This window comes from Sciurus vulgaris, assembly GCF_902686455.1.
Source record: "Sciurus vulgaris genome assembly, chromosome: 15".
NCBI classification, from domain to species: Eukaryota; Metazoa; Chordata; class Mammalia; order Rodentia; family Sciuridae; genus Sciurus; species Sciurus vulgaris.
This window is the reverse complement of record NC_136476.1, coordinates 78,671,481-78,682,263: the sequence shown is the minus strand read 5'-3', so window position 1 is coordinate 78,682,263 and position 10,783 is coordinate 78,671,481. Positions and strand designations below refer to the sequence as shown.

Below are 10,783 nucleotides of genomic sequence, written 5' to 3'. Positions count from 1 at the left end.
TAGGTTGAGTTCTAGTTCCACCAACTACCACAGGCCTCGTTACTAAACCTCCCTTAGTTTGAATTTCCTCCTTCATACCAATTACTACAACTCTGAAATAATGACTGGAAATATCTGTCACAGTCATTAACTTAATGAAGTTAAGTACAATTGCCTGGAGCACAGGCAGTTTCTCCAGAACTAAAGCCAACACTGCCATTTCAAATGGAAATATAGGACACTACATTCATGAGCCTGGGCAGGGAAGTACATTTGTTTTATTTAAAAATAAAATACAGTTGGACTAAACTACACTGCAGACCTGCTTCACCTCAGTGCAGATTGCCTGGAGTGACTTCCTGCCTAATTTTTCTTCTGCACACACCCTGAGAGGCTGAACCCCCTTACCAGAATGGACCAATCACCCACAATCATAGTGACTCCTGGGGGGTTCCTGAGAGCCCTCTTCTCTCCATGCTAAAATATTAAATATTAATATTAATATTAAAATTTAGAAACAAAAAGTAAATCCAATGCAAAATGAAATACTGGCAGAAAAGGGTGCCATAAGACTCACTAAGAAGAGTAATTCAGAGGAAACTTGTATGCATGGTATTGAGATGGTCTCCTAAACAGTAATAGGAAAGGCAAAGCCCATCATGCTGAAAAGTCTCCTCTCCTGAGGATGTTTCTCAGAGCTCCTTTCATATCCCGATTCCTCAGACTGTAGATGAAGGGATTCAGCATGGGGGTGACCACAGTGTACAACACAGACACAATGACATCCTTGTCTTTACTGTTATTGGATGAGGGGAAAAAGTAGAGCCCAATAATTGCTCCATAGTACAGAGAAACCACAGACAGATGGGAGCCACATGTGGACAAGGCTTTGCAGATGCCCTTGATGGAGGGTCTTCTTAGGACACTGGCCCCAATGTAGATGTAAGAGATCAGAATGCATGTAAATGGCAGGGTAATGACCACAACTCCTACAGTGAGGATGACCAGTTGATTGATGGTGGTGTCTGAGCTGGACAGCTTAAGTAAGGCAGAGAGGTCACAGAAGAAGTGGGGCAGAATGTTGTTCCCACAGAAAGAGAGCCGGGCTAGGAGGAGGGTGTGCAAAAGGGCACTGGCAAAGGACAAGACCCAGGATGCAATTACTAGCAGGAAACAGAGGCTCTGTGTCATCATTGTGGTGTAGTGGAGAGGGTGACAGATGGCCACGTACCTGTCATAGGCCATTGAAGTCAGAAGGAAGCTGTCAAGATCCCCAAACAATAAGAAAAAATATACCTGGGAAATGCACCCAGTATATGAGATGGACTGAGTCTGCGTCAGCATGTTCATGAGCATCTTTGGAGCTATGACTGAGGAGAAGCAGATGTCAGTGAGGGCCAAGTGGCTGAGGAAGAAGTACATGGGGGTGTGGAGGCGAGAGTCCAGCCTGATGAGCAGGATGATGAGCAGGTTCCCCAGCAGTGTGGTCAGGTACATGGCCAGGAACAGGGCGCAGTACATGCCTTGCTGCTCTGGCTGGATGGGGAGCCCCAGGAGGAGGAACTCAGACACACTGCTCTGGTTGTCCCGCCTCATGATCTTCAAGTTCTCTTTTTCTGGAGATGAAGAGATGGAAATGGGAAAGAATGAGAAGCCATGGTTACTATTACATAATAAAAACATAGTCTTGAACTAGTCGACATGTTCATTCTAATCTGAACGAATATCTTAATCATTTTCACATTAATGACTAATGATGATCTGGGTAAAGGATGTTTTTTGTCTATTGAGAACCAATACAATATCTTCTGCAGAAACCATGAAACATCTGAATCATCATCAGATCAGACCAGGTTCAAACATGAGGAGTCCATGAACTCATGATGGAAATCTGAGGATAGGGAATTAGGTGCAAGGCAAGGTAAGTATCCAGTCAGTGGGACTGAGGAGAAGATCTCTAAGGGTCTGTTGAGGCAGCTTAACCTTTCACAGGCTCTGAAACACACTTTGTCCAAAGCTTCATTTCCTTGGTTTGGATCAAGATTAGAGAACCCCATGGTGAGCTCTGGATCAGCAAGGTATCTGGGTCTGGAGAACTGGTGGAAAATTCATATGCAGCAGCTCAAGGCAAGGGCCTTAAGGGCATGAATCCAATCAACAACATCAGATGTCTGGCGATGTGCTTTGTAACACATTCATCACTGTTTTCTTTAGAAATACTCCCACTTCCCCTTTCCACTCTTACACCAACCTTTCTCATGGTGTTTTCAGAGAATGTGGAGAAAAGTTCTGTTTCTCTTCCAAATTCCATTTTTGTGTATTCCCTCAACTCAAACCAAATCTTGCTTTTGCAAATGTGTGGAACACCAGGAAATGATTGCCTTTTCTAGGCACATAAAAGAGTAAATTCTCAGTTTCTTTCTCTCATAAACAAAATTAACTTTTCTCTTTTGTGGTTCCTCACCTTGGTTTTCTGCCAATGATTCTTAACTAATAATTTCTTATAGTGTTCTACCATTTCTTATATTTTTCTAATTCTAGCATTCCTCTCTCCCTCTCCTTCATGTTTGTTGATCTTAGACTAATTCTTGTTAACAATCACCAATAATAGGTAAAGAGAATATGATGATCTATTAAAATATAGAATCCAAATTCCATTAACATTCATTCAGTCTAATCATCTTGAGAATTGGAGTGAGGAGTTGCCTCACTATCTTCTTCAGAACTCATTTTGGGTGGGTTATGTAAAGTACATATTAATATACCAATTCTCCCGAATTGATTGTAATTATCTTTAAAAGTTCTAAGTTCTTGCATGGGGCTGTAGCTCAGTGGTAGAGTGCTTACCACCCACGTGTGAGGCTCTGGGTTTTATCCTCAGCACCACATAAAAATAAAATAAAAAGATATTGTATTCATTTATAACTAAAAAAGTTCTACATTCTTTAACCCATTAGGTTAAACAATCTGTTGATTTGTTATTACTTGAGATGAATTATATGTTCCATTATCTGATTTATTTCCATGCGAATAACAGAGAGTTTATCACAATGACCATGCTAAATAGCTGTCTTTTGCACATTCATATTTTTTCTCTAATATTTGGATCTTCCCGTAAGATAAATAGCACTCTCCATATGTAATTAGCATCATAGCGTAAGTAAAACTCCCTAGCTTGGAACTGGAGGGAATGTGTATTCATGATTTTGATAGATTGTTGATTACAAGAGGCTGGGTGGTGACAAAGGTTACTATATGTTGTCTTTCAAATGAGCCCAGAATATAACGACCTGTCACAGGAAGATTATAAAAATTGGCACTCCAGTGAAATATTTCGACAGAATATGCTGGAACATTTGAGGAACTGGGAGCATTCAAGATCATGGCCATCCTGGGAAAGATATGTACCTGGAGAATTGTTGAGAGGCTAGAGTAGGTAAAGCACTATTATGTTTTTTGACATAATAGAAAATTACAACTTTAGTCTCATAGAAATAGTAAACATCACAAAACATTTAAGGAAGGAAGTGACTCAAAATTTCATTTGCTGTCTATTGAGTAAAGATCAGATTGTAGGAAAGCAAGAGAGTCAAGAGGGATCAGAATGGGAGATTATTGCAGCAGTTTAGGGAAAAAAAAAATACTTGTTTACACCTGGATTGTGGCAGCAGTGATGGAGAAATTTATAGAAGTTGGGTGTAAAATTTGGGAGAAAAGCTAAGAAGACTTAGTGTGGGTTAAAGATAAGCAAAAGAAGGTATATTCCCCCAGTATGTTCTCAAAAAGTAGATGTAGAATCAGTTTGAGATAATTTGTTTTTCATGAAGATGTGGTTTCACCTCATTATCTCAAAATTTGGGTGGAGACTCCATTGAAGATAGATTACACAGAGTTTTCTGTCATACTCAGGCAGGGATGGAGTCTAGGGACCAGAAGCACACTCTGGACGCACACAATGCATATGATCATATTACTGAAAGTAAATTTTACACCTTCTGTAACACAGACCCTTAGACAATAAGCACTGATACCTTCAGTTACCGGACATGGAAAGATTCTTCCATTTCTCTGGAAGATGTGGAGCACAGCGAAATACGTAGACTCTCAATGGGGCTCACTGTTACATTGCAAAAGGAAAAAGAGTTATTAGTTCAAAATCAGACAAGAATAATATATCTATGCATTTTTGTTCATAGGCTGAGAAATAAGTGTGAGCCCTTATTTTATAAACCATGGAGATGATTCAAGGTGTAATCCTTCCACCACTGCACCAAATTAAAAAAAAATGTACAAAAAAAAAAGACTTTATTTTAATTAGCTCTCTTGGGACATGAACCACTTGTTGAAGTATTCATAAGAGAGTTCACTCTTGGAGAACTAATAGTGATGGAATAATGATGAATAATGATATTATATACTAGAATGATTATATCAGATATTAGAATAGTGATATTAGACTAGATATTAGAGTAATTATATCAGATATTAGAATAATGATATTAGATTGCTATTAGAAACTTGCAGTTTAAAAACTTTTTTTCCTTCTCTATTTACATTAGGGAAAATATGATTCAAGTCCAGAACAAACCGAGCTGGTGGATGAGTGTGTTTGTTTACCCAATTGTCTTGTTTCTGAAACCCATACTATTTTAAGAACACCAGTAATACTCTAATACCTTCAGTCTCTGGACAAAAGAGTCAGGAAACTAATCTCTCATTATCATCATGGGAACTGGGAATAAAATACACTTCCTGTAAATCTTATTCTCTTACCCAAAAGCTGTGGTTTCGACATTCTGTTGGTGTAAGTTTATCATATCATAAAATAACTTTTTAATATATACTTCTGTCTCAATTCCTTTTAAAATTGATCCTGAACTTATTCCATACATTTCTAACTACATTTTGTCAAGACCTGGTAAAAAAATAAATATCACAGGCTGATTTTCAAGGGGGAATATATGAGAATATTTATAAATGTTAATTAGTTCTGTTTATATTAAAAATAAATATAGATCAGAAACTGCTATTTGGATGAAGAAGTCTTGTAAGACTTTTAGGCTTCAGGAATGGTTTTTGGGTCTTGCAAATCACAGTTGAGCATCTGTTTACCTGTTGATAACTTTTATTACAAAAGATCTACCTACAACTTGTTTTCCTACAAGTTGAAAGTTGACAAAATTTCCTTCTGAAATTCACTTCCTTCTTTCCTTCCTTGAGTGAATATTACAAATATTCACAATTCTACAATATTCCTCATTTGTTTAGTGTAAGGAAAAGGATCTCTTTAATTAACAAATAATGGTACTCTTCTCCAGGAACCAGACACCATTTTCTAGAAGACCTTCAACTCTTACCTCTTCCACACCAAGGTCTCCCATCTTTCCAAGTCCTATTCAAATCTTACCCTCTGAAATACTTTTAATAGTAAAATATACTATAATATGCAAACAAAAAAGTGGTAAAATATGCAAATAAGATTCCCTGGAATTTCAGAGAAGATCTTGGGGAAATAATCACATGAAAAGAAAAACCAACCTGTATAATAATCGTAAAAAGACAAATTAAAACTTCAATAAGGTTTATATTAAGAGATTAGAAAAGTTAAATTTAAGGATGTTTTTTGATAACTGGAGTGTATAACTGAAAATCTTAGCTACTTTTAATAGGGAAATTATGTCATGTGATCTACAGTGGAAAATGTGCGTCACTGTGGGCTATTCAATTCCACTGATGGTTATATAACCCAAAGATATCTCACACCTGTCCTACTAGAGACCTGAATATGTAAAGCATACAACATTATCCACAATAGCCAAAAAAGATAGAAATAACTAGTCATGGCATTCTTACATAAGGAATATTATAGAGCAATTATATACCACATCATTCATGCATGAAAGAAATGTAATCTAGAAGAAAAAACAAGACTCTGACAATATAACAAAATAGAGAAACAAAAGAAAGATTTATATGATCCATTTTTATGAACTGAATGCTTATGTTTAGCCTCCAAATATATATGTTGAAGGCCTAATACTCATTGTGGATGTGTTTTAGAGAAAGGGTCTCTAATGTACCAGTTAATGTTAATTGAAGTCCTAAGGATGGGACCTTAAATCCAATATGTTTAGTGCCCTTTTGAGAATGGATAGCATCCCTCTCCTCTCCTCTCCTCCCCCTCCCCCTCCCCTCCCCCTCCCCCTCCCCCTCCCCCTCCCCTTCTTCTTCTTCTTCTTCTTCTTCTTCTTCTTCTTCTTTTCTCTCTCTCTCTCTCTCCCCCCTCCGTCCCTGTGCCTTTTAACAAAATAGCTAAAAGGAGCAGCTATCTGCAAGTCAGAAAGAGAGCCCTCAATGAGATACCAAATCAACTGGAAACTTGATCTTGGATTTCTAATCTCTACAACTCTGAGTAAATGAATTTCTATTAATTCACTCAGTGTGTAGGGCCTCTGGAAAGACGGCACCTTTGCCGAGTGTATGTTTTGGTCACTGTTAATGTCACCGTGCAGGTGGGTAATGAAGAGGCCTCTGTAGTATTATGGTAGCCAAAGGAAGTCAAGAGATATATGTGTGTATGTGTAAATGTACATATATATTTTAAAGGGGCATACACATAGGAATAAAACTATGAAAATCAATGGAATCAAAGGCATTAATTTTAGAGTAGTGATTTTCACCTGAGGGGAGACAAGAGGGTAGAATGTGTTGTGGGGGTAGATTAAAATGATACTTTCTTAAAACTAAAATTTATAAATGGAAATAAAATACTCATAGACAGTAATGAGCATACATAAAATATACAACTTGATGAATTATCACAAAAGAAACCTACCTATGTACTAAAAGCTGAATAAATAAATAGTCCTCCACAATGCCTTTCTTAGTCATTTCTTTATAATGAAAATATTACTATATTGCCATAATCACTCTTGACTAACTTTCCCCTGTACCTGCTCCTGCCTATCCATAGCCTTGTCTCGTCCATCCACCACACTTACTCTGGTTGTCTTGGCACTGATTGGTCTGTTCATTGAGCTGGAGCTTGTCAAAGTGACTCCTTTGGAGGTTCCCTTGGATAGGCTCTAATAAATTTGCCCCACATTCAGTGAGGTTGACATAATCTTCAACTTCCTCTTTGAAACAAAAATACACCAAGAAGGTGGGAGAGTTGTATCTTCCCTCTTCATTTCACTGTACTGTATGCAGATGGACACTCTGTGAATATTTGAAGGATCAAACAATGAATACAATCTATTCATTTGTTAAGTCTACACAAGGACCAGTTTGTCCTGAGTTGTAGGACAATGTACTACCTTATTCTTTGAGTGCTAAGAGTAGGTCTAGTCTTTCCACTGACACAATTCTACCAGACAAGCAAGGGCATGGTCTGCTCCACTCCCATATGCAGCTGAGCAGAAAGGACTAAAGTTTCACGCAGAACATGGAGCATCTTGCATATTACACCTGCTTTGGTCTGAGTGGAACAGAACACAGCATCATTGGAATTAACCAGATGTGGCATTTGGAAAAATTGTTTCCCTTGAACTTATTTCTGCATCCTTTATAATGAAACCTTGGTCAGTGTGTCTGTGTTAATGCCAACATCATGCTTTGTAGTTACTGGAATTGTGTAGTATGTTTTGAAGTTAGATATCATGATTCTTCCACTTTGTTCTTTTCCCTTAAGATTCCTTTGACTATTTTAGGTATCTTGTGATTCCATAAAAGCCTTAGAAATGTTCTTTATATTTTGTGAAATAATATCATAGGTTTTTTGATAAGAATGGCATTGAATTGGTAAATTGTTTTGGGTACTATGAACATTAATAAATTAACACTTACAATCCATGAACATGGGATGTCTTTCCATTTTTTGTGTCTTCTTCAATATCTTTCATCAGCGTTTTCAAATTTTCATTGCAGAGAACATTTCCTTCCATACTTAAATTGGTATCTATTTTTCATTTTATTTTCATAATTATCTTGGATAGAATTTCTTTACTGATTTCTTTCTCAGAAATTTTGTTATTGGTGTATAAAAATCTATTGATTTTCATTATCCTGCAACATTAATGAATTTTTAAAAAGTTTTTTGACAAGATCTTGAATTTTTTAAATATGTAAGTATTGTCCTCTGCAAATAGATAATGTGACCTTTTCTTATTTGGATGCAATTTCTTTCTTTCCCTTCTTTCCTTATGTTCATGCTAATACTTCCAACAACATTTGGAATAAGTGTGATGATGTGTGTCTTCTTACTCATCTTAGGTTAAATTTCCCATTCAAAAATGGTATAGGCTGTAGGTTTGTCCTATGCTGCCCTTATCATGTTGAGGTACCTTTCTTCTACATCTAATTTTTGAGGGTTGTCTTTTTAAATCATGGAGTGTTATTGAATTTTACTCACTGCATATATTGAAATACTCCTATAGTGTTTAGCCTCTTTCTATTGATGTATATTTTTTATTATGTTTGCACATATTGGAGCATCCTTGCATCTCTGTGATTAATCTGTCTTGACTCTGGTGTATAATTTTTTTTTCTGTTGGTTTTGGGGAAAGAGCCTTGTGCATGCTAAGCAGGTCCTCTCTTCCTGAACTCTATCCCCAAATGCCTCTGTAATCATTTTTATGGTGTTGGGTTTGATTTGCTAGTATCGTGTTGAGATTTTTATCAACTATGTTCATCAGGGATATTTTTCTGTACTTTTAATTTTTTGTTGTGTGCTTGCCTGATTTGGTATCAGGGTAATGTTAGCCTCATTGAGTGAGATTGGGAGTTGTTTCTTCCTGCATCAAACACTTTGAAAAAACCAAAGTCAGTTCTTGTTTTAAAGTTTGGTAAATTCAATAGTGAAGTCATCCAGTCCTGGACTTTTCTTCATTGGAAAAGTGCTTGTTACTCATTCAATCTCTTTACTTGTTATTTCTCTTTCAGACTTTCTACATCCTTATGGTTCAATGTGAATACATTATATGTGCTTAGAAATTCATCCTTCTCTTCTAGGTTTTCCGATTTGTTGGCATACACTTGTACATAAGTCATTAATTACCCTTTGTATTTCTGTGGTATTGGATGTACTGTCTCCTTCTTCATCATTATTTATTTGTGTCTTCAATCTTATTTTCCTGGTTAGTCTAGCTAACAGTTTGTCAATTTTGTTTCACTTTCTAAAACCTAAACTCTTCATTAGTTGGTCTTTTGTACTTTTTAGATTTTATTTCATTTTTGACAGCTCTGATCTTTGTCATTGTTTTTCTTCTACTAATTTTGGATTTTGTCTGTTCTTGCTTTTCCAGTTCCTTGAATTGTATCAGTTGTGACCAGTTAGTGTCATATGATATTGTGGTAGAGAGAATTTCACTGAGTTATCCTGCTACTTATGCAAATAGAAGATGCTTCCTTGATAAGAACTACAAGTCCACTCTCCCTCAGCCTATGCGCTTTTCCTGATGCCACATACCTTCTTTATTGTCTAGAAAACACAATGGTGATCATTTTTCAAGGTGATTTCTTCAAAGAATTACATCATCAAGAACATCAACCAAACTGATGAATTAACAACTTCAAGCACATTAACATTGAGACATTGATACATAGTCAAAAAGTAACAACATAAAGTGATAGAAGACGTTTGCACTATCTACAAAGGAAAAAGGATTAACACATAGATTATACAAAGACCATCTACAATGCAACAGGCAAAGACCGTCTAACAGAAAAGCAGAATAAAGACATCATTAGGTTTTCACATAAGGAAATTCTGTAGGAATAAGGGTGATGATGGCTGTTCTAATGTCCAGTGTGTGTCTTCTTGTAAGTGGATGGCTTTACACTCTGTCATAATTCTGGAGCTGGACTCTACTGTCTCTAAGGACTGAAGGTAATCTGCTTCTACCCAAGAGAGAAGGAGATCCACATGCTTGTTGAAAGCCCTGGCCAGGAAAGAACACCCATCCTCCTCCACTGGGGACAATTCACCTCGACCTACCTGGATCAGTAGAACACGTAGCAGTTTCCAGTGAAACTTCACGGATAATGAAAATGTGTGGAACCAGCCGTCTCTCCCACAAATAACCAGTTAACAGCTGAGATACCTTACTTCCTCAATGACCAGCAGAGAGTAAAAAGCACAATGTGATATAACCTGTCATTCACTACACTTGCAAAGCCATTAAAAGCCTCCTATCAACACCAAGTGTTTAAAAGGTAAAGTAATAGGCACTTTCACATTCTTTAGTGCAAGTTTAAATTAATTTAATTAAAAAATATCAAATCAGTAATTGTTTCAGAGAAGTTTCAAGTCTGGAAAAGTTAAACAGAAAATGCCTATATTCTCCCTCTCTCTCGTCTCTCCTCTCTCCCTCTTCTTTTCTACCTTTATTTAGACATACAATTTTTTTTCTCACAAAAGTTCAACTGATGAGTGTTCCCCAGAATTCATTTGAAGTAGAGAAATGAATATTACTTAAAATCAAAACATCCATTTGTTCTTTTTTTTCTTTCTTTCATTTTTTTTTTTTTTTTTTGTAATACTGGAGCTTGAACCAGGCAAGTGCCCTATTACTGAGTTACATCCCCAGCCCTGAAAATGGTCATTTGTTAATAAAATTCATGAATATTTCAACATTAAATCATTCTCAGTTATTTTAAATTCATCTAGAACTTAAAACGTCCCAATATACATTTGTATGTAAATTTATATAATTTAAAAGGGCCCATATACTTCTTTTTTCCCGTCCCTGGTCACAATTTATCCTGTTGACAACTTGTATCGGTGTAGTATATTTGTTATAATTGA

General features: G+C 36.5%; 1 protein-coding gene across 1 annotated transcript; it reads right to left on the bottom strand.

Moving 5' to 3' along the window:
* Positions 1-636: 636 nt before the first annotated feature.
* On the bottom strand, positions 637-1,575 carry LOC306644905 (olfactory receptor 1J21-like; the record flags this gene model as incomplete). Its single annotated transcript, XM_079112159.1, has 1 exon — positions 637-1,575. One exon carries the CDS (start codon positions 1,573-1,575, stop codon positions 637-639), a length of 939 nt encoding a protein of 312 aa, XP_078968285.1.
* Positions 1,576-10,783: the final 9,208 nt, after the last annotated feature.